The sequence below is a fragment of the Nicotiana tabacum genome, chromosome 16, assembly GCF_000715075.1.
Source record: "Nicotiana tabacum cultivar K326 chromosome 16, ASM71507v2, whole genome shotgun sequence".
Classification (NCBI taxonomy): Eukaryota; Viridiplantae; Streptophyta; class Magnoliopsida; order Solanales; family Solanaceae; genus Nicotiana; species Nicotiana tabacum.
Window position 1 is genome coordinate 150,496,124 of NC_134095.1, and position 25,217 is coordinate 150,521,340.

A 25,217-nucleotide genomic window follows, 5' to 3' on the forward strand; every position below is an offset into this window, starting at 1 on the left:
CCCCTCACATTCCATAAAAGAATCTTAAGTTCCATAAGAAACAATATCCCCCTTCTCCCACCCCCTCTAATCGAGCTCCCTTACTCCCTGTCACACACCTGGCCCCTTCTCTGGTACACGACTACATCCCCTAAATTATTTTGCTTAACACCTTGACTCAACTACCTCCCTGCACCATTATTAAAAGATTATTGCTCAATCTCCCTCAACAGTTCTAACACCCTATCTTCCTTCCCTTCAAAAGAAACACCTAGAAACTTCCCAAAGTTTAGTAATTTATCCTCCATCCAGAAAGACATATCCCCTCTTCCCATCCGTGACAAATCGTGTAAGATGCAAGCGACATCAATAAAACCCCCCACAGATATCCCCAATCTTCTTGAATAATTCAAGACACCAAAGATGCACCGGGAGACCCACCATGTTGACAACCAATGATTCGCCGGTGAAACGAGGGTCTAGACACCCATCGTGCTCCACCCATCTGTCTAGCTTTAAGAAATTTCCATCAAACCATCTATTTCCTCTTACAAGAATTTCGAAAGCTTGAGACTCGTCGACAAAGAGAAAGAGATATTGTGTGTCCCCCAGTTGCGATATTTTCAGCCCGTCCTTGACGTTCCATGCCCTTGCTACCTAGTTCCTAACAGCCTCTGGAGAACCAATCCATTTGAAGAAAGACCCAATCAAACAAGATCTCAAGAAGCCCTTGCGCATGAGAGTGTGCTCCTCATATAGCGAGAAATGCGGATCTTGTCCTACGTCAAACTTTCGATGGCATCTTCCCCCAAGTTCTAGGACTGGCCAAGAGGCAGCTTTGATGAAAGACATGTTTTCCAGTTTTCTAGATTCTAGAGAGAAGTAGGCGTTTCTCTTTGTAGAATCCATCATATTCTAGTTGCGGCTGTCCCAAAAAAAGAGGTGAGAAACGACCGAAAAAACCTCAAAGGTTAGAAAAATCAATAGTCACAGTGGGTGGAAAACAGAACATAAGAAGGGAAGAGCTTTTCTGGTACTGAACAACGGAAACAGACGCCGGATTCTGGGGTTTAATGGCCGAAAAAAAAAAAAGTCGTCGGATTTTGGTGAAACTTAGACGGGAAGGCTCGAAAAAGCCTCGAGAAGAGGCTGTCATAAGAGAAAATTGAAAAAGTCACAGGAAGATGCCACACGCGCCGGCGCGTGGCAAGATCTTGCCGGAAAATCCGGCGCGTGAGGGCGTGTGAGATGTCAGATGCCGGCGGACTTTACTGGGGTTTGGACACGGGAAGCATATCTTGGTAGGGGTGTTGGAGTCTTAGGAAGAAGAAGAAAGTTGGGAAGTCCATCATCTGTAGCAGTGTTAGAGTTGGGAAGTTCGAAACCCTTCAGATCTTTCCCTAATTCTTAAACAGCCACTTCTGTTTTTCTTGCAAGATGTGTTTTTCCACCTCTAATCATTATCATAGAGGATTAGAGGTTTTATAATAGTCAGAGATCCCAGTTAACCATTACTAACTACTGATGAACAGAGGAGAATCCTGAGTTCTATTTGCTAACTGCTATTGATGAGCTCTATAACATGACACAACATTTGTTTTTGTTTTTATTGGCTGGGGGATAAATCGACACTAGTTAATACTCCTATCCCATTTTATGCGATGCAGTTACTATTTTGAAGAGTCAAAAAACTTGTCCTCTAAATAAAATTTGATTTTGAACTGCATGATTATGTACTTATTATGTATAGTTTTTACACAAAATTTTCCCTTCCGCAGTATGAATGACCAATGCCCACAGCCAACTCAAAAATTAACTAGTTTGACAAACTGAGCAAGCCATACCGTCCTTCTTGGACAAAAGGTCTTAGCTTTTTTTTTGGGTCAAAATAGCACGGTATAGCCAGTTTTCGGATTGGTCATTCAAAAATAGCCACCGTTTACGAAGTCAATGAAAAATAGCCACTATTTTGCTGCAACAGAGACCGATCCCGCATAATATCCGTGAGTTCGGTGCATCTGTGTACGAACTCCAGCACATTATGCTGGACCGGTATACTTTGCTGACTCCTGTATAATATACGGGAGATTGGAGCACCGGTGCTCCAAACTCCAGTATATTATACTGGACATTTATACTTGCTGGAACTCCAGTATATTATGCTGGAGTTCTAGTGTACTTATGCTGGAACTCCAACATATTATGCTGGAGTTCCAGTTCCAGCATAGTTATCCTGGATCTCCCGTATAATATGCTGGAGTTCAAGCATACTTATCGTGAAACTCCAATATAATATACATGCGTATTTTCCGGGTTTTGAACAGTATTTTTGCTCAGATTTGTCTTTACATGAAAAATGGCTAAATTTCGATTACTTTTGAAACTGAACTATTTTTGAATGATCAATTGTAAATCTGGCTATTTTTAAATTTCTCCCTTTTTTTAGTCCATCTCATCTTGAAGTGTAAACACAGATTTATAGGCCGTTTATGCTGACTTTATGTGGAACACATCACGCAGGCATGTCAAATGATTCAAATTTTTTGAGTAAACTAACTTATTTTCTTAATAAGGACCAACTTTTGGCCTTTGGTTGTCGACAATAATTTAAAAAATTTAGAGAAATAAAAATATTTAAAAATGAAGCACAAAACATAATTATATTTTCTGATACATTTTCATACGTTTCTTTCATAATACTTAGCAAGTTTTTAAGAAATTATTTTTAATACTCCCTCTATTCCATATTATGTGACATTATTCATATTAGTCCTTTCCAAAAGAATGACACCTTATATTTGGAAATAATTTAATTTTTTGTAATGTACCCCTAGTGTCATGTTTTTAAATCTTATGGTAGGTTTAAGACTCTTAAGTTCCAAATGTTCCGTCTTTCCTAAATTTCGTGTCAATTCAAACTCCACCACATAAATTGAAATGGACAAAATAATACTTTTAGATTTGTGGAATGTGTTATCATTCGTTTTAAGAATTATATTATCCAACAAGCTGTTTGGTCATTTTTTGTTGCAAAATGAGTTTAGCTACTCAAAACTTAAATAAAATGAAGTAAACCTCTATTATGTCCAAAACGAGAAGAGCGATAACTGTTACAGGAAAAATCTCAAGAAAAAGTAGTTTTACTTGAATCAAAATATAAAAAGCCTTGTGCTTATTCTTTTTTTGGATTGTAGAGTTTAGGGGTATGGTGCCCTACTGGCCTACTCTCTTGGTTTCACTAGTTCATATATATATATATATAAAGATATATGAGAAACACGTGAAGCAGTGAATTCAATCTGATAATTTGATTTGATGGAGGTTGCAGTCTAATTGTATAACTTCATCAGGATGTTAATATTTTACCAAGGATATTATGACAAACTACTTGTTCAAAATTGTACCTCTCTATGTTGGAGGCATTTGAGATGTTGTATGCATGCTTGGGACTAAATTAAGTTAGTTGTAGTGTTTTAAACATGGAGTATTGCCTTAAGGCTGTTCGCTCGCTGGCTACGGGGATCAAAACGGACTGTGGGTGAGAAAAGGGCAACACTGGTCAAAATGAACTAGTGCTGTGATCGCAGTTAGGGAGCCACGATATTAGTGATTTCCACATGGTATAGCTCAATGCAGAGAAGCTGCGATCGCGACACATGACTCACGATCACGGCAAGCAAGGTCCGGGAGACAATAAGCCCAACCTCAAAATAACGATTGTGAGCCCGGTTGCTGCGATCGCCACTCTATGGGGCTGTTGAGATGAGCTCTTTATAGATTATGGTTGGTGTGTGATTATGCTGTGGCCTGTGGGAATGATGTGAAGGGGATGGATGAATCAAAATTCACCCTAGGTTTCATGAAAATGGTTGGATGACTATGGCCAAGTCCTAAAACATGAATTAGCCTTCCGTTTACTTTAGTTTTACAATAAATCTATACATCCGTATTAACTATCAAGGCTCAAAGCCTACAAAACCTAAAACCTCCTTTGAGAAATGGAGCTAGTTACAAGTTTGAACAGATCCAATTCGTTTTGCATCAACATTTTACATTGATGAAAGGCGAATTTGGAAACAAAATGAAAAAAAGAAAAGGAGAAAAAGCTATCTTCTTAGCTTGCTTGAAGAACTAGAAATTGCCTGCTGCAGATATCTCAGAGTCTTTTGATGATTAAGGAATCCCATAAACCAGAACTCAAAATCATCCTCTGTAACTACTTGTACATACTTCTGTGATGGCTTTTCCATATTTCCACTCTCTTTTGCTTTCTTTATCTTACTTATTGGGATCGATACCTGCAATTATGAACCGGCCTATTTGATTATGCTTTACATGGCTAGAAAATTAGAGATGAAAGGAAAACAGAGCAGATAGGTACCTTGTAACGGATTCTAAGAAAATTTCCAGTTGGAGATAAGAGCTTTATTGATCGCTCGCTGCAGAAAGCAATCTTATCTGTAGAGATGAAGAGAAGGCCTGCTATTGGACCAGCTGTTGTTGATAAATAGCATTGAGAAACCTTCAATAGCTTTTCATCATCTCTAACATTAAACTTCTGTTTGAATATTCTCTCCAACCCTCCTACTTGAAGAATTTTTGCCCCTAGGCTCAATTTTCCCTTCACAATTTCTGTTAGCTTTGGGCTCAGGCTCACTGCGCAATTAAAGGATATTACAATCAATACTTTATAACAGATATACATGTAAATAATGCTTCTTGCATGAATTTTGCACTTCATGACTCACTTTATCTGTGTTCTTTAGATTTACACTAGTGTTTGGCCATGACTTCACATAGCGAAATTTTTAGCATTTGAAATACAGGTGAAATGTTGAAACAAATTTGTCTGAGTAGCATTTCAAGTAAGATAATTGTTTTCACTCACAAAACTTTTTTTTTTTTTGAGAGCGGTAACACAAAACATGAATTTTTTTTCAAGCAGAACTCATGTCCGCGCTCAATTTCAACTTCCAAATACTCTTTTTCAACTTCAGCTGCAAATACTTTTTTATTTCAACTTACACTATTGTCTTAGTAATATTTTCAATTAATCTTTTGAAGTCTTTAATGGAGAATATAAGTGCTTACCATGCTCACGGATGCCTTGTGCAAGACAGTCCATCTTTTCTCCGAATTTGTTCATCTTACCAATAACAGATTTTCCTGCACATTCAAGAATATTTTTATTTTTATGATCTCTTCATTCTAGGGTCACACGACAAGATCAAGTTGATTCTTCATCAAGAGACAGGGGAAATACTCACTTTGCTTTATTTTAGATAAGTTTTTTGAAGTTGCATATGGAATATTATGGTCTTCACTTGCAGATAGAACCAGTAGTCTTTTTGGCTGCCTTTCAAGTGAGCATACTGCTGAACTCATGGGAATACCCACCACAGTTCCACTGAGTAAGTTCTTCATTGTGATTCTGATTTTGCGGTCGAATATTGTTGGATTGTGATATATTTAAGTTTTGGTTGATGGTTTAAGAACATTCCTTGTAGCATTATATATAGGGGTTTGAGGAGGAGTTGATGAATCTTTTAACTGATTGTTGCATGAGTCAGCTATGGGTCATAAAAATAACCAAATAAAGATCATGCGTGTGCTTTTTAGAATTTTCTTTTATACGAAGAAGAAAAAGGTTGTCAGGATGATATCTTTTTGTTGATTGAAATTTTCAAAAACCAAATTGCAGTGCATGTTCAACCTCTCCCTTTAATTTATTTTTTTAATCCTTTTGCTTGCATCAGTCCATCAATATATATCTTTTTCTCTTGCTCCTAAAGGTATTGAAAATGTCTTCTTTTAGCTGTCTGCTCAATTACAGTAAACTAATGTCATTGCTGACTTATTTCTTTATCAAGATTTCTGTGCATATATGGTGTGTTTAACTTTTGAGTTGGCAAATTGCTTTATGATGCTACCTACTTTTGTAAGTTTGAGCAAAAGTAGGAGAGTTTTGCATATGGAAGTCATCTTGTGGTAACTAGTAAGGTAGCTTAATTCACCCTAATGACTTTACTTCTTTTCCATACAAATCGATTTATCATTTTTATATAGACTAGTCTCTCGGCAAGGCACGTGCATTGCACATGTATGTCAAGTCATATATTATATAATTTTTGTAATAATAGCAATATTATAAAAACAAAGATTTGAATAAATAAATATACATAACTAATAAAATATAGTTTTTATGAACAATCACATAAAACACTGACCTTTTGTAAACTTCGTAGATTTTATCGAATCTTATGCACATCATTCTTCATCTTGATTCTAAACAACTATTTTCACTCATACTCATCCCGCTAGGACTTCATATGTCTAAAATATCATATTAATACCCATTTAACATATCCACACCTAGTCCAAATGTACGGGGTGTTACATTAGACCAACATTCAAGCAAGGTTTAAATCTGATGTGAGTTCATTGTAAACAAAATCTTGCACATTAAGTAAGTTACTCTAAGCATTGTCTAGTACTCCATATGAATGATGGTTGACTTGAATGGAGAGACTCATCCCTTTGTAAATTCGAGTAACTACATATATCCATAGTGCACATTTTTAATTAGTTGTTTGTAGGTGTTAGGCTTTGTTTTAAGATTTTTTAGCAACAACAAAAAAAGGTTTTCTTTTAAGAGTTGTGACTATTGATGTGAAGAATTTAAAAGTGTTAAAACTTAGAAACAGGTTTCTTCTGAATAGGCGCCTGATGGAAAGTTGCGTTTCCTTGTAGGCTTTAGTTTTTTTATTTATATTTAAAAAAACTATTTATAGGTTAATTAAAGGATACTTTGGTAATTTAACTTTTGTCTGAAGGGCTTCCCACTTTTAATAGATAAGGATTTATGAGTAAGCATTTGTTTAAACTAAAATTAATAGTTTTGACTCTCTAGAGGGATGTTGTTATAGCTCTGAACTTGAAATTGCTAGTAGGAGTGACCTGTCTTTAACTCTTTATTGAGAAGCACATTGTTTCTGTTAGGCTAGCTGTCGTAACTTAACTGTAATCTATATCTACCTAATTAATATCCCCTCCAGTTTCCCTTAATTCTAAAGTTGGTCAAAATTCTTTCTTATCATTACAAAATCCTTGAGGTAAACAGGCTTTATAAACAAAATCCTAGAGGTGAACAGGCTAGAAAAAGCCTTTTTGAATATTCAAAAGTATACAAAATTATCTCTTTTAAAAGCTTTTAGTGCATTGTAAAATTATCTCAAGTTAGTTTGATTAGTTTTATGTGATTAACTAGATGAGGTAGGCCCGAGCTTGCGGGCCCAACGTTGCAAATTGTTTGCAAATTGTGAATAAGATTTTAGAACTGGTAGGATTTTATGTTATTTCTGTGTAGCTATGCATATTTCTTTTCCAAAGTGGGATGGTTATTTGCCATCTTTTGCCCAACAAAAGACACCAAATTGAAAAACTACTATAACATAGAAAGGATTAACGAAATATTCATATTGCAAGTGGGAGAGAATTTCTAATCTCTTACAGTGATCGGAACCAATAAAATTGGAAGTTTACAACAACAAAGTGCAGGAAACATGTACTGGGTCACTGAAAAAATATAATCACTTGCTCAACATAATCTTAAGAGTTTCATGATTTTGTTTTGGTAGGTAAATACAACGTTTTATTGCACGTTAAACTACTTAAGAAATGCAGGTCGGGATTGTATTCCATATATTTCTGAGATGTTCTTTACTTTCTTGCCCATCCAGCAATAGTTACTTCTATAAATCCAAGACCATGCAATAAAGCTAGGAAACAATGGTACATGGAAGAAAAAATGGACTTCAGCTTCCTCTAAGCACACGTAACATCTTAAGCATATGATTTCACTAGCATGTGGGAGGTTTGCTCGAGTTAGGTCATTATGACATGTAGTCCACTCCAAGAAAATTAACTCTGGTGCTGCTTTGCTTTGCCAAATACACCTCCAAGTTCTTGTTCCAAATGAGTCAGTAGTTTTAAACAGATAACAGGACTTTATCAACTGAGAAAAAATTGTAGGTATTTCTATTCCATTTAACAGAATCAGGTTCACTACATCACTACGTAGAGAGCCCGACTGCTTCAAGAATTTCTGTAAAAGACGAAGTTCTTTCTATTCTCTATTTACTGCAGTTTCTCTTGAAAGCAAATTCCTACCCTAATTAATCTTGCATCGAGCAATGGTTCTATCTAAATCTGCCACCATTTCTTGTAACAAGATCAATAAGTAATTATGGATTAAAAAAAATCCATCTCAGCAACAATTCCATGTAAGAATACTTTTACATTTTATGTCTGAAAAGATAAAAATTTAGAAGATTTCTCACTAATGTATAACTTAGAAATATGTAAAGCTATAAAGTTGAAAGTAAAACTGAAAGAGAGAGTTCTTAGTACATAGAAAAGTATAAAAGGTTGAATAAATGAATACAAAATATTTTTTTATAGAAAAGAAGGACCAGAAGCATAAGGGATGATGAAAACAAGAGATACATGATTTGACCAATCAGAGGACAAAGAAGTGCAGAAGAAATTGTAAAGCAAGAAATAACCAATTCCAAGTTTTAAGAAAGAAGCTTTGACAACATTACATTAGATGCAGAAACTATAGGTTATGCCAAATATATAGAAGCACTTATCAAAATTAAGAATGAATGCCAAAAATATGTAATCGCTTTCAACTCCGCACTTCAAGAAGGAAGAGATGCAAATTCAACTTGCATAAACTTGAAAATAGTAGTTAAAAGAGGATTTTCCCTTCGTTTGATTGAAAGGAAGGATCTAAGATTTGAGAAATAGTCTTGCAAATTTGGCCTACATTTGTTAAGTCCACATTTGACAAAAGTTTTAAGTACTTGCAATGTTTACCAATTTAGACAACTGATTTTTTTTAAGAAGTCACAATTTCATTTATAAATTAAACAACAACACAAGCAATACAGTTCATGAAGTATGAAGCAAATCTGCAGTTGAGCTAGAAGAAAACCACACAAATCGTAATTGATCCAAAAATAAAAGCATTTCTCTGAAGGCACCAAAATAGCAAGGAATGGTAGAAAATTAGAGTAGACAACAATAATCTCCTTCAAGAAAAAAATAAGATAAGGAAAAAGCACTGGCTCCTATTTTTTTAATGGGTAATCATCCCCTAAACGGATATTTTTGTCAATGCTATACTGATAAATTAGTAGTGTATATTTTTAATGCTTTTCCTTGAAGAGAAAAAGATACAAAAGGGGAAAATAAGAAGATAGAAAGAGCTTTAAGGAAGATAATTGTGATTGTTTCTGTTCTTCGAAACCCCCAGCGATAGAAAGTTATCTATGAAACTCATTTAAAGACAGTTTGGAAAATATTGTACAACGAAGAAAAAATGCCATGTAGCTAAGAGCTTAAAATAATAGATAGGCTTAAAATAAGAGCCAAGGAGAAAGCTTTTTAGACAGACTTGTAAGTCAGCCAAGCAAAGTGCCTCACGAATAATATTAAGAGAGCTTTCCCTAGATTGTTGCTATCCACATTTTACCTCAGATTAGAAAGGATACACAATCTTAAAATCAAGCATGAAGTTTTTTGTTCTTTCAAGTATTAAGAATTCCAAAACACTTCTTAACATTATAAATTGGGAAATATAAACTGAATTCCTATCAAATCATGGTTTGGCGACCTCAAGTTTCATGACAAAAGTTGCTCACACTCAAATACAAAGATTCTTGGTGTACTACTCTTTTCTTCATATGAAAATTTGGTCTTTGTATCTAAATATTAAAGTGTTGCTGTGTACACACAAACATAAAAAAATATTGTAGAATGTCTTAGCTTTTGTGCTTAATTTCTAGCATCGTATACAAAATTTAGTTATTTCATTTTGAAATGGCGAGGGTTTTGTAGGCATTGGGAGAAAATTAAAATATGCCAATAATAGACATTTTAGAAATCAGAAAGAATGCTAACATTTCGTTACATTTAAAATTTTGTAAATAATCTATCTACAAATAAGCCTATGAAAAAAATTATTATAGGGTTGGTACAGTGAAGTACTATACATTGCATCGCATGAAGCCATAATTAAAGCAATATTTACTTTCACATGCAGTAAAAGAAATAAATTACCCACAAAATATGGTTAAAGACCTGAAACAAAGATACTACGTGATGTCTTGCTTGTGGAATGGCGACAAGATGACTAAAATAACACAATTATAATAGTACAATAATAACAAATACGATCGATTCATTTTACTGAGCTGGCGTCTTAATATTGCATAAACACATTGCACTGTGCTTATATTTTTCGCATACCCAGTTTCTCTTTATGCGTTGTTTGAGGATTGATAGTTGAAATAGACCAAGAAAATAGTTAAAACGGATAGCATGAATATGTGCAACTATCCATTTAGGATCATAAAGTATTTCCTAACATAACAGAAAGGATAAGAGGAGATAGTACGTATTTCTTCTTGAAACATAAAAAAGTAAACAAGGATTTCCATTTTTATTCTGCTAAGCTTCAAAATTTACCTTAGCAACTCTTATTCCAACACAGTTCTACAAGAATAAATATAGCGGCATCCTTGATGCCTGCAACGAAAAATATTTCAGCTAATTACTCATTTAAAATGACCAAAGCCTTTAATCCGTCAAAAGATAAAGGAGACAAAAAAATATCAAAACTAAAGAGCACTTTAATGGAATTCAGCATACGCTCGCAACCCATTTATAAATACCACAACCTCTTATGTCTCAAAGATAATGGAGACTGAATAAAAAGGATTCGACCTAGAACTAACAGTAAGTACTTTTCTTCTTTCTCATGATTTGGGAGCTTAGTCCATATCATTTCAGGATGATATGTCAATTAAACATTGCAGTGGACAAAACTAACAGTTGGCTAAATGTAAACGTTTGTTAAATGTTGTCTGATTAAAATCTCCATATGGTGAGTGTTTTCAACCATGTCACTACAATATTGATGAACAAATTCCCATATCAACATGTTCATATTCAACATAAAGAGTTAGTTCCAGAATTTGTCACATGCGTGTCTTAGGAAATCAACTAAAAGTCATTATATTATGTTTAATAACCCAATGATGTTAGACTTGCAGCAAGGTATGTGCCACACCTCTAGACAACATTACACCATAAGACATTAGAAGAAGTCATCAAAGGTTTCATTAGCAAACTTAACATATTTAGCAACCTATAATATGGGTCCAATGTAAAAAAAAATAGAGAACAAGAAAAAACGAAAGAAAGAAAAGAAACAAGCAATAGAGGTAGTCCTAGATAAATACATTAGAACAAAATCAAGGAAAGCAGCATTGATGCAATGCGGATTGCCAGTACAACTATTGATCGTTCTAGTAAGCCACAACACACTAATGAAAAGATACCTACCTCTAAGATGCAGGATATCACTTCTTTTGATGGTAGCATAATGATACACCAATTGCATGGAAAATGTAAGTCCTGTAAATACAAAGATTAGTTAAAAATATTCATATGCACATTCATATAATACTAAAAGATAGAAGAGCACATGCCAATAAATATTCATATCTTTGCATAGATTACAAAAATTATGATGCTCAACTATACCACATCCATTAACTGCTCGTCATCAGAGCTCAAGTATCAACGAAACCCCTTTCATTCCATTTCAGATAAGATTTAAACATGTCACATGTGCCCAATAAAGATTGGATTTTTATAGGGTTTAAATGAAAATATATGAGAAATATCCAGAGACTACAGACTTTGATTTCTAATCTAAGAATACCTTAAGGTGAGAATCCTAAAAAAATTTACCACTAAATCAACTAAGCAGCCTGAAGAATAGAAAAAAGCACCGAAGAAAGTTGAGAAACACTCCAAAACAAAAAGCTCACACTTATAAGAAGCGAAGGAGAACTCTGAAGTTGAGCAATAAACGTATCACAAGAGAACAAGGGCTAAAAGGGATACCTGATGAGCAGCGGATATTTGAAGAGAGTGACATGAAATTCAGCAGCATTTGTTTCCTTAAAATTCAGTCTTGCACAATACTAAATATTCTTTGCCTAATAGTAACCAAAAATTAGCAAAGCAATCAGAAATTCGATAAATTGCACATGACCTAGAAGCTATTTTCCCCAAAATAAGACCTTCACTAATTCTATATTCTTTAGAATATGGAATGAACAAGGACATAGAAGAGAGAATGAACGAATATATTAAGAAAGTAGTGTTTCAGAAAGCTAGGGAGAGTTCTAGAGTTTTGTGTCAGCTATATTGTTAATTAAAACAGTTTTAAACCTAAAAGAATAATGGCAGAGCAAAATGTCATTTATGCCCTTGGTCGACCATCAAGCCTTTTCTATATAATAATAAAAATAAAAATAATAATAATATAGTATAATAGATAGAAAAAAGTTGACAAGATAACAGTTCAGTGGATCACCACCACTTGACTCAAGTTCCCTTTTGAAACATGAGCGAGTCATCCATTTAGAATTGTTGCTTAATAAATCAGGCAAAGGAGAAAAGTAGTTGTTATCATCTCAAAAAAAAAAAAAAAAAAGAAGTAGCCATTCAGATATTTCAATCTGTTATGTAGGGTCAGCAATTCTGGTGGTTGTCTGGATTTGTATAGTGTCTGTTTTTAAGGCAGTTATCTTGCTTTGTTTTTTTTTTTGTATCTCATCTTGAGGTGTAAAGGAAGGATAGGCATTCCTGCCAACTCTATGTGGAATGCATCTCGCACAGACATGTGATTTAAATGTTTTCAGTAAACTAACTTATTTCTCTGTAGTTTGACCAACAATACTTTGAAATATCTATAGAAATAAAAAAATTCAAAATGAGGCACAAAAAATAACAATATTTTCTGATGCATTTTTCAGATGTTTCTTTCAAATTACTTAGCAAGTTGTTTTAAATACTCCCTCTATTCCATATTATGTTGCATTATTGTTAGTCTGTTTCAAAAAAATGACATATTTTATTTTGAAATAATTGAACTTAAAAAATTTCATTTTATCCTAAAAGGCAATATGCTTTTATAAATCTTATGGTAGGTTTAGGACTACCAAAAGTTCTTCTTTCTTAAACTTCATCTCGACTGTTGAGTCAAATTCCACCACATAAATTGGCCTAGAGAGAATAACATTTGTAGAGTTTTGCAATGTGTTTTCATTCGTTTTCGAATTATGCTATCCAACAAGCTAGTTGAACATTTTTTCGTCGGAATATGAGTTTAGTTACGCAGAACTTAAATAAAATGAAGTGAACCTTATTATGTGCAAAACGAAGAGCATACATGTTACAGGAAAAAAATCTCAAGAAAGGTATTATAATCTATCTCTCTATATTATTATAAAAACACGAATAATTTATGTTAAATGTTGGATGACTAAAATATTCTCGAAACTTCGATAAACTTTTATGCCCTTAAAATTTTGAGTTAAAGGTGGATGTAATTGTAATATTCCAAATATATTAACTAAGAAAGGAATTCTTTACAGATTAAAACTCCAATGCCGACAGCAAATTCCTACTCTACAAATACCTAGAACTTTTAATACATTGGTAAAGATGGAAATAATTATGAATTTGGATAAACTTACTATACTTGTCATTACGATATACAACTTGTATAAAAACTAGTATTAAATATTATTGCATTCTTTAACCGATTTATAAATTTATTCGTATCTTGTGTAATTTTAAACTATTTAGTTCCATTTTGTTATTTGGTAATCACTGTTGCGGAAGCCAAATGTATATAGTGTGAATAAGTCACAACTACTATACCAAAATTATGACAGCCACCAAATAATAAATAAGACAATAAAGCAACAATAAAGGAAACATCAGAATTTACGAGGTTCGGCTAATTTTGCCTACTCCTCGGACACAACCAATATTTTATTCCACTCCAAAAATACAAGTGAAATAATACTAAAGAGAGAAGATACAAATGCCTTAAACAGATGAGAAGGCAAATGAGAGGTGTGTTTCAATCCTAAACATTAGGCCTTCTTTTATAGGGAAAAAATCCCCCCCAAACTTAACTCCCAACCAATGTGGGACTTTGGCATTTTGCCAAACTTCAACAAATCTCCACCTTGGCAAAATTCCACATTTTCAATTCTCTCTCAATAACAAATTTTGGTTGTGTCTTCATCTTCAATCTTCAGTGTTCAACAATGATGATCAAATCCAAACAATGTTGAAACTTGACCGCAGTCACCACCTTTGTCAGCATATCAGCAGGATTCTCTGTAGTATGAATTTTCTTCACCGTGACTCCACCTTTTTCTATGACTTCTCGTACGAAATGATACCGAACATCAATGTGCTTCGTCCTTGCATGATAAACTTGGTTCTTCGCTAATTGAATAGCACTTTGACTATCACAAAAAATTGTGATACCTTTTTGTTCAACACCAAGCTCCTTTAGCAATCCTTGAAGCCAAATTGCCTCTTTCACAGCATCTGTAATAGCCATGTACTCTGCCTCTGTTGTAGACAAAGCAACTGTTGACTGCAAAGTAGACTTCCAACTAACTGGTGCCTTTGCAAAAGTAAACACATAACCAATAGTTGATCTTCGTTTGTCCATATCACCCGCAAAATCTGAGTCACAATATCCAACTACAGACTGATTGTCTTCCTGCTCAAAAACTAACCCGACATCTACAGTATTATGAATATACCGTAGAATCCACTTCACAGCTTGCCAATGCTCCTTCCCTGGATTGTGCATATATCTGCTAATAACTCCAACAGCTTGTGAAATGTCAGGCCTTGTGCAAACCATTGCATACATCAAGCTACCAACAGCATTTGCGTATGGTACCTTTGACATATACTCTCGTTCAGCTTCATCCATTGGCGACATAGTAGTACTTAGCTTAAAATGGGAAGCAAGTGGAGTACTAACTGGCTTAGTCTTGTCATCTATGCCAAAACGTTGAAGTACTCTCCTCAAATATTCCTTTTGAGATAAACAGAGTTTCTTTGAACGTCTATCTCTAATTATCTCCATGCCAAGAATTTTCTTTGCCTCACCCAAATCCTTCATCTCGAACTCCTTCTTCAGTTGAATCTTCAACTTATCAATTTCTTCCAAATTCTTGGAAGCTATCAACATATCATCAACATATAGGAGAAGATATACAAAGGAACCATCTTTAAGCTTGTGCAAATACACACAATGATCGTATTTGCTTCTCTTGTACCCTTGCCGCAACATAAACTCGTCAAATCGCTTGTACCATTGTCTAGAAGATTGTTTCAATCCGTACAACGATTTTTCAAGTTTGCACACCATATTTTCTTTTCCAGCAACTTTGAATCCTTCTGGCTGAGTCATGTAGATTTCCTCCTCCAAGTTTCCATGTAAAAACGCAGTTTTTACATCCATCTGAACTAGTTCCAAATCCAATTGTGCTACCAAAGCCAACATAATTCTAATAGAGGAATGTTTTACAACTGGAGAAAACACTTCATTGTAATCAATTCCCTCCTTTTGAGCATATCCTTTGGCCACCAATCTTGCTTTGTAGCGAACATCTAATTGGTTAGGAAATCCTTCTTTCTTTGCAAATACCCATTTGCACCCAATTGCTTTCTTTCCCTTCGGGAGATTGGCCAATCTCCATGTATGATTCTGATGAAGGGACTGTATTTCATCATTCATAGCAATCCTCCACTTATCTTCTTCTGAACTTTGGACAGCGTCTTTATAAGTAGTAGGAACATCATCAGCTACAATTGAGGTTGCACAAGCAACCGTCTCTATGAGACGAACAGGTTTCGTTATTGTTCTTTTTGGCCTGCTGGTTGCTATTGATTCAAGTTGTTGTTGAGATTCCTGAGTTGGAATCTCCTCTACTGGCTCTCCTTCCAGAGGGTAATCTTCATTTGTTTCCTCCTCTGCTTCTTGTGTAGGGAAAATAAATTTTCCCTCAAACTCCACCTGCTTAGAAGCACCTTCATTTTGTTTGGTATCTTCTGTTACCTTATTTACCATAGCAAATTCATCAAAGGTAACATCTCTGCTGAATATTACTTTCTTTGTCATAGGACACCATAAGCGATATCCTTTGACTCCAGAAGTAATTCCCATAAAAATAGCCTTCTTTGCCCTTGGATCCAATTTTGACTCCGTCACATGATAATATGCAGTTGAGCCAAACACGTGTAAAGAGTTATAATCTACAGCAGGTTTTCCGTACCATTTTTCAAATGGTGTTTTGCCATCAATAGCAGCAGATGGTAGACGATTAATGAGGTGGCATGCATATGTAATTGCCTCAGCCCAAAATTCTTTGCCCAAGCCAGCATTGGACAACATACACCGTACCTTCTCCAGCAAGGTCCGGTTCATACGTTCTACCACTCCATTCTGTTGTGGTGTATGTCTAACAGTGAAGTGTCGGACGATGCCATCATTTTCACAGACCTTATTGAAATGATCATTTTTGTATTCACCTCCATTGTCTGTGCGAATACACTTGATTCTCCTGCCTGTCTGATTCTCCACCATCGTCTTCCATTTGAGAAAAATTCCCAACACTTCATCTTTGCTCTTCATTGTATACACCCATACTCTTCGGGAAAAATCATCAACAAAGGTTACAAAATAGTGCTTCCCACCCAATGAAGGTGTTTTGGAAGGACCCCAAACATCAGAGTGTACATAATCCAAAATGCCTTTAGTATTATGGATCGATGTACCAAATTTAACCCTTGTCTGTTTCCCTTTAACACAATGCTCACAAAACTCCAAGTTGTAAGCCTTTACTCCTTTTAACAATCCTTGATCTGATAGAGTTTTCAAGGATTTTCCTCCAGCATGTCCCAAGCGCATGTGTCATAGCTTGGTTGCTTCTGCCTTTTTGTCGTCACTGGATGTTACTGTCGCTGTCCCAATAACTGTACTGCCACGATAGCGGTACATATTATTATTCTTCCGATTAGCCTTCATTACCACTAGTGCACCGGAGCATACTCTCATCACTCCATTTTCTGCAATGATTTTGAACCCTTTTGATTCTAGGGCTCCCACAGAGATGAGATTCTTCTTCAAATCCGGTACATATCGAACATCTATCAATGTTCTGATCATTCCATCATGGTTCCTTAATCGTATTGAACCAATGCCATATGAGGTAAGAGGGCTGTTATCCGCTGTGTGGATGACTCCATATTCTCCTTCTTGAAATTCCACGAACCAGTCCCTGTTGGGACACATATGATAGCTACAAGCCGAGTCCATCAACCATATGTCTGATGATGTTGATGACTCTGTTGTAACTAATGAGAAGTCTGAATCATCACAATCAGCTACATTTGAATCCATAATAGCCTTTCCATTGTTATGTTTGGCCTTATTCTTCAACTTCGGACAGTCTTTCTTCCAGTGCCCTTTTTCTCGACAAAAGGCACATTCATCTTTGCTGGGTCTGGATCTTGACTTGGATCTTCCCTTCTTTGTCCTCGTTTGATTTTGAGGACGACCCCTCACAAACAGTGCTTCTCCTTCTCCGCCCTTCTGTTTTTCTCGCTTTCTTTGTTCATAGCTGTACAAAGCTGAACAAACTTCTCTGAGAGAAATTTCGTCATTTCCATGGAGTAGAGTAGTTTCAAGGTGCTCGTACTCATCAGGAAGTGACGCCAACAACATTAAGGCCAAGTCACCATCATCATAAGTTGTATCCATATTTTGCAAATCTGTGACCAACTTATTGAAACTGGTGATATGTTCATTCATCGTGGTACCAGGAACATAGGTGAAGTGAAACAGTCTTTTCTTCATGTACAATTTATTTTGACTGTTTTTCTTCAAAAATTTATCCTCCAGTGCTTTCCATAATTTACTTGCAGAAGTTTCCTTTGTGTATGGATATTTCTGCTCTCTAGCAAGGTAGGATCGAATGGTACCGCAAGCAACACGGTTGATAATTCTCCAATCTTCTTCTCCAATAACATCTGGTTTCTTTTCTTCAATGGCCAGATCTAGCCCTTGTTGAAAAAGGACATCTAGAACCTCGCCTTGCCACATCCCAAAATGTTCGGACCCGTCAAAAATTTCTACCGCAAATTTCGCATTTAACACAATTCTTGTCATAAGCGAAGATGCCAATGATGGCGTATTGTTGACACTTGATGTAGATTCTTCTTGTTTATTGTCCCCCATATTTGACACAAATATTATTTAATAGCTGACGACACAAATCAAGATTATTTCCTTTCTGATGTAGAAGATCAGACTAAGCTGCAACTACAGAGCATACTCAGACAGAACCTTGACTCAGTTACCAAGATAAATCTTTTCTGATGTGGAAGATCAGACTATGCTGCAACCACAGAGCATACTTAGACAGTACCTTGCTCTGATACCAATTTTTGCGGAAGCCAAATGTATATAGTGTGAATAAGTCACAACTACTATACCAAAATTATGACAGCCACCAAATAATAAATAAGACAATAAAGCAACAATAAAGGGAACACCAGAATTTACGAGGTTCGGCTAATTTTGCCTACTCCTCGGACACAACCAATATTTTATTCCACTCCAAAAATACAAGTGAAATAATACTAAAGAGAGAAGATACAAATGCCTTAAACAGATGAGAAGGCAAATGAGAGGTGTGTTTCAATCCTAAACATTAGGCCTTCTTTTATAGGGGAAAAATCCCCCCCAAACTTAACTCCCAACCAATGTGGGACTTTGGCATTTTGCCAAACTTCAACAATCACAACGTTATTGTGATTTGGTTTGCATTACATATATAAAACTTTTATTTTAAGCAACTCATTATCTAACTTTAGCAATTACTTATGGTACGTATTTGTAATATTTGACACAAGATATTTGTGCAATGCAGTATAGAGACTAGTACTATATTAAAAGTGGGAAGCCCTTAAGTCAAAAGTTAAATTATAGAAATGCCCCTTAAAAATCTAACCCTATTTAATAATAAGTGCATCAAATTCAAGTTTTGGGTGTTATCATTATTTAAGTAATGGTCTACGTCACTTGCATGATGAATGTGGATTATAGGATATGAATTATAGGGATGCATTTATAGAGAAGATTAAGCGTTTCAACCAGAATTGTAAGCGCAAACTTCACAAATTGTACCGTGAAAAAAAATAAGAAATGTATAGAAGACAAAAAATAGAATGCCCTAATGTGCTGGACACTTTCTATGGATTGGGCAAAATATTTTAGCAGAAAAGTCATGGAGGTTTATCTAAATCTGTCACAACACGAAACAACAATTGATTGTGAGAAGCAAAAAAAAGAAAAAGATTTTGATCTCTTTGTCCCCAAATCAACGTGACAAATGGTGCAGCCAAGAAAAACTTAAAATTCAAGGTGAACAAAAAAACGCTACAAAAATCAAGTTCTATATTTTCTCTACTTATTTATCTTCCTTTATCTTTTCTAATGTTGAGAAACTTATTTTCATAAATGTTTGGATAATGACAACTCTTGTAATAAACGTTAAATGCATATTTGTTGTGTTTAGGAATGGCATTAGTTAATGCTATAGTTAACTTTGTTATTTTATTGCTACAATGAGATCCACTAATAACGTAACATATTATGGTTACATGCATAAAAATTATATATGTGGAAGTTTACTTTAACTTGTGGGATGATATGAAGCAATTTTATTTGGAAAATCATACATGTAAATCACGAGAATGAATAAAACTTTCATTTGGATATTATTTGGGATCATGAGAAGAAACAATTAAACTTTGATTGTTTCTTTTCGTAGGATTAGATGATATCCAATTATTTAACCTCGATAAAATGTCATTATACGATGATTCACATTAATTGTTATCAGAAACTTATACTTATTCTTTCACGTATAATTATTTACTCAAAACTTTTAATAATATTTATATTGTATTATTTTACAAAAGCGTGGACTACATAACTTGCCATACACGATAATAATTATTCAGAAACTTGTATTTATTCTATCACATATAACTATTTACTCAAAGCTTTATTTCAAAATATTTATATTAAATTATTTTACAAAAGCGTATATTATATAACTTGACATACACATGTAACGCATGTGACGAGAAACTAGTTAAATTAAAATATTGTAAGGCTTATGCTTTTTTTTTTTTTTTTTTGGATTCTAGGGGTTAGGGGTATGGTATCCTACTCTCTTGGTTTCACTACATATATGAGAAGCACAGTGAATTCAATCTGATAATTTGATTTGATTGAGGTTGCTTCCTAATTGTTATAACTTCATCAGGATGTTACTATAATAATGAACTTGTTTTTTTAATTTCTTTATGTGCATTCATATGTCTATGATGTGCAAGTGTTATATGTATTTGTTGAAATCTATCTATGTTGGAGGCATTTGAGATGTTGGATGCATGCTTCGGACTACATTGAGTTAGTTGGATGGTGTGGGTGTTTAAAACACGGCTATAAGTGTTGCCTTAAGGCTGTTCGCGCGCTCTACGGGGATCAAAATGGACTGTGGGTGAGAAAAGGGCAACACTGGTCAAAATGAACTGGTGCTATGATCACAATTAGGGAGCCGCAGTCACAACATTAGTGATTTCTGCATTGTAACAAAGGAAGTTGCGATCACAACACATGATTCACGATCTCAGCAAGGCAAGCTCTGCGAGGCAGTAAACCCAAGCTCAAAGATGCGATCGTGAACCCGGTTGCTACAATCGCCACTACTATGAGGCTGCTGAGATATTGAGCTCAGCTTCATAAATTGTGAAAACGGCCCCAAGGACCACTTATCACAGCTTTCTTCCTAGGATCTCAAATATTCAGTGTTAAAATCAGCCGATCACTGCACAAGGCCTGCGATCGTAGCAAAGGTATTTCATACCTACAACCATAAATTTTATCATTTTCTCGACTCCCCCACCGCAAACTCAGTCCATGAAGATGAAATCACTTCCCACTTCTTCTCAATATCAAGGTAGCTCGAATTTAACTTGGTTTAAGCTATTCCTACTATAATACCACTTGATTTAACTCTCAAATCATAGATTTTTGGTTGGATTCCCTATTCTGCCAAATTTCACCCAGGTATACTAGGGTTTGAACTATGGAGGTAGTTTGAGATATTTGACTCTACCCAACTATTTTATAGACTTTATAGTTTATGGGTGGCGTGATTATGCTATGAGAATGATGTGAAGGGGTCGGATGAATCAAGATTCACCATAGATTACCATGAAAATGGTAGCATGACTATGGCCAAGTCCCAAAAGATGGATTAGCCTTCCATTTGCATTGGTTTTACAACAAGTCTATACATCCGTATTAACTATTAACTCCTAAGGCTCAAAGCCTACAAAACCTAAGACCTCCTTTGAACAATGGAGCTAGTTACAAGTTTGAACTGATCTGTAAATTCGTTTCTGCATCAACATTTTACATTGATGAATGGGCGAATTTGAAACAAAATGAAAAAAAGGAGAAAAAACTATCTTCTTAGCTTGTTTGAAGAACTTGAAATTGCCTGCTGTAGATATCTCAGTGTCTTTTGATGATTAAGGAATCCCATAAACCAGAACTCAAAATCATCCTCTGTAACTACTTGTATATACTTCTGTGATCGCTTTTCCATATTTTCACTCTCTTTTGCTTTCTTTGTCTTACTTATTGGGATCGATACCTGCAATTGTTTATTGGTCTATTAGATTATGCTTTACATGGCTCGAATAGAGATGCAAGGAAACCAGAGCAGAGGGGTACCTTATAACGGATTCTAAGCAATTTTCCAGTTGGAGATAAGAGCTTTATTGATCGCTCACTGCAGAAAGCAATCTTATCAGTAGAGATGAAGAGAAGCCCTGCCATTGGACCAGCTGTAGTTGATAAATAGCATTGAGAAACCTTCAATAGCTTTTCATCATTTCTAACACTAAACTTCTGCTTGAATATTCTCTCCAACCCTCCTACTTGAAGTATTTTTGCCCCGAGGCTCAATTTTCCCTTCACAGTTTCTGTTAGCTTCGGGCTAAGGCTCACTGCACAATTAAAGTTGAAACATTAACTTCATTACAATCAATACTTTCTATCGTATATACATGTAAATAGTGCTTTTTTGCATGGTTTTGTACATCATGACTCACTTATCTGTGTTCTTTAGATTTACATTCTTTCATTTGGCCATGCTTCACTTGCAACTACTGAAATCATTATATGCAAGCTGAAGTTTGATTACCAGTATTTCCAATATTGAAAAACTTGTTTGATGAGTATGTCAAGTGAAAATTGGTTTTAAGACACTATACATCAATTTTTTCCCCAGGTTCGTTCATGCCCGAACACAACTGAATCAAATACTCTTTTGCATCTTCAATTTCAACTACTTTTTTTTTATTTTAACTATAGAAGTGCTTACCATGTTCGCGAATGCCTTGCGCAAGATAGTCCATCCTTTCTCCCAGTTTGCTCATCTTACCAATCACAGATTTTCCTGCATATTCAAGAATATTTTTATCTTTAAGATTTCTTCATTCAAGGGTCATTAATACTCAGTACTAGTACAAGAACAAGTTGATTCATCAAGAGACAACGGAAATACTCACTTTGCTTTAATTTAGATAAGATCTTTGAAGTTACAAATGGAACAATATGGTCTTGGCAAGAAGATAGGGATAGTAGTCTTTTTGGCTGCCTTTCAAATGAGCATACTGCTGAATTCATTGGAATATCCACCACATCTCCACTGAGTAAGTTCTTCATTGTGATTCTGATTCTGCAGTGGAATATTGCTGTATTGTGAATTGTGATGGTCAGTGAGAAATATTTAAGTTTTGGTTGATGGTTTAAGAACATTTCTTGTAGGGGTTTGAGGAGAAGTTGATGAATCTTTTTACTAATTGTTGCATGAGTCACCTTTGGGTCATCAACAACCATAAAAGATAATGCATGTGCTTTTTTAGAATTTTCTTTTGTACCAAGAAGAAAAGGTTGTCTAGAAGATGGAATGTTGGCTGAGATTTTCAAAAGTTTCAGTGTCTTCCATAATCTTTTTGTAAATTGTAATTTGAAATATTCAAAATCTAAGTGCAGTGCATGTTCAACCTCTCCTTTCTTTTCTTTGTTTTCCCTTTGCTTTGTGTCCATCTCTCTCTATATATTATCTCTCTCTCTCACGCACACATAAAGGTGGTGTCCAGTTCAGTTGGTGGGCACCTCAACTATTCCTTCGGTTGGTACCTGCGACCTCCATCAACACAAGTTCTAAGTAATGCTACTCACCAAAACTAAGGTAGATGAGATGAAATCACCTAGTGTTTTTAGTGTTTGCTGTGAATTAAACCCTGGTCTCTCATAGTTTTAATCTATGTCTTACTGTGCTGCGTAGGTTTTGAAAATGTCTTTCTTTTAGTTGTCTGGGCAATTACAGTAAACTAATCTCATTGCTGACTAATTTTGTTATCAAGATTTGGGGGCACATGTGGTGTTTAAACTTTTGAGTTGGCAGATTTGCTTTGTCATGCAACCTACTTTTGCAAGTTGAGTAAAAGTACGAGTAACCTATGTATTTTGAAGTCATCTTATCAATACCTAAAAGACCTTTTGTACTTTTCTATGCATATCGACTCATAAATTCCATTCGTGGGCCACATTTCTCTATAGTCGCATGTAATATTTGTTTTTCTAACCATAATCTTATTTAGTTTCTTCTAAAACTTAGAATTTCACTTGGTATTATCATATGGCACTTCTTTATGGCTCTGAGTTGATAATCTTTTATATGTAAAAGGATTTAATAAGCATTTAGTTTAAATAAAACTAATAGTTTGACTTCATACAGGGATATTGTTATGGCTCTGAAGTTGAACCGTTTTGCTGAGAAGCAAGTTGTTCTGGTTGGATTGTTACATTCGGTAAAACTTACCTGCACACGGTATTTACAACAATCCAACGAATATATGACACACGTCTTCACATATGTTGTTATAGTTAAACCGTATCCTTACCTCAAAGTTGCTATTCAAAGATTTCAATCTGTGGGTAGGGCCAGCAGATCTTGTGCTTGTCTGGATTATATTAACTTCTCTTTTAAGGCAGCAGTTACCTTATCTTGAGGTGTAAAGGCAGATCTGTAGGCCATTTTATGTCGACCTTACGTTGAACACACCACGCACGCATGACAAATGATTTGAAATTCTTGAGTAACCTAACTTCTTGCTCCATAATTTGACCAACCTTTCCTGTTGGATGACAATACTTTGAAAATTCCTTTTTTGATGACCGAGAAATCCGTCTGGGGCTGATCCTTTGGACCAACCGCAGCCTTCGAAACTCGGTGGATAATGGGCCCGCCCCTCTACCCTTCTCCACTTAAATACCAGGCTTTGTTTTGCATGGTGTGGGGGCTTGAACCTGTGACCTAAGATACAAATCCACCACCCTTTGAAGATTCTAAAGAAACAAAAAGTATTTAGAGATGAATTTTATGCACAGGAAATAGTTATTAATTCATAATTTTATAGATCTTATAATTATTTATTTTCGACCATGGGGACTTGGGAGATGAGTACCCTGTTCTCTTATGTCAGTACTGGATAGATATATACACATGAACATGTATATAGATATATGTATAACCAACTAGGGCTGTGATGGAGTGGTAAGTACTTTGTCATCCTTAATTGGATGTTTCGAGTTCGAGCTCTGGATGTAGAGTCGACTTTATTAGGGAGCACTTTAACTTGGCACACTCTATAACACTTCAACTATATATATATATATATATATATATATATATATATATATATATATATATATATATATATATATATATATATATATAACAATGGGTCAAATCTCATACTTTGATTGAATTGGGGTTTGCAGTCTAACGATTACAATTTTATTATGTTGACATTTTACTAAGGATATTACAACAAGCTTGTTTTCTTTGGGAGAGACCACCCCGTCTTTTTCAAACCTTTTCCAGACATCTTGAGTGATCTTTTCACAATTTAAAAGTGGTTCCTTTTCTCTTACCAATTTATTAAATGAGATAAAGCTAGTTTAATGTTTTAAAATTTTGATATAAGATCATTTGAGAATATTAGATTTAAAGCTCATAGATGACAGATGCAACGTATTTTATTCAGTAATATGTTATCGTCTTTTGTTTCCCATTTTCTTATCCTTTCTTATCTCAATGGATAAATAAAACAATCAAGAAATG

General features: G+C 35.0%; 2 protein-coding genes and 2 long non-coding RNA genes across 4 annotated transcripts; 1 reads left to right on the forward strand and 3 right to left on the reverse strand.

Moving 5' to 3' along the window:
- Window positions 1-3,853: 3,853 nt before the first annotated feature.
- On the reverse strand, window positions 3,854-5,973 carry LOC107769648 (putative GEM-like protein 8). Its single transcript, XM_016588879.2, has 4 exons — window positions 5,247-5,973; window positions 5,071-5,145; window positions 4,361-4,635; window positions 3,854-4,277 (listed from the first exon to the last, which is right to left on the reverse strand). The coding sequence occupies exons 1-4, from the start codon at window positions 5,401-5,403 to the stop codon at window positions 4,086-4,088; spliced, it is 699 nt and encodes a 232-aa protein (XP_016444365.1). The 5' UTR covers window positions 5,404-5,973; the 3' UTR covers window positions 3,854-4,085.
- A 1,574-nt stretch (window positions 5,974-7,547) lies between these two features.
- Window positions 7,548-12,439, reverse strand: LOC107769647 (uncharacterized). Its single transcript, XR_001644450.2, has 3 exons — window positions 11,959-12,439; window positions 11,392-11,463; window positions 7,548-10,572 (listed from the first exon to the last, which is right to left on the reverse strand). It is a non-coding gene; the product is annotated as an uncharacterized LOC107769647 (long non-coding RNA).
- An 8,159-nt stretch (window positions 12,440-20,598) lies between these two features.
- On the forward strand, window positions 20,599-24,152 carry LOC142170793 (uncharacterized). Its single transcript, XR_012700360.1, has 2 exons — window positions 20,599-22,737; window positions 23,829-24,152. It is a non-coding gene; the product is annotated as an uncharacterized LOC142170793 (long non-coding RNA).
- Window positions 21,483-23,745, reverse strand: LOC107769646 (GEM-like protein 6). The gene is made up of 4 exons (XM_016588878.2): window positions 22,594-23,745; window positions 22,407-22,481; window positions 21,755-22,029; window positions 21,483-21,674 (listed from the first exon to the last, which is right to left on the reverse strand). Exons 1-4 carry the CDS (start codon window positions 23,132-23,134, stop codon window positions 21,483-21,485), a joined length of 1,083 nt encoding a protein of 360 aa, XP_016444364.1. The 5' UTR covers window positions 23,135-23,745.
- Window positions 24,153-25,217: the final 1,065 nt, after the last annotated feature.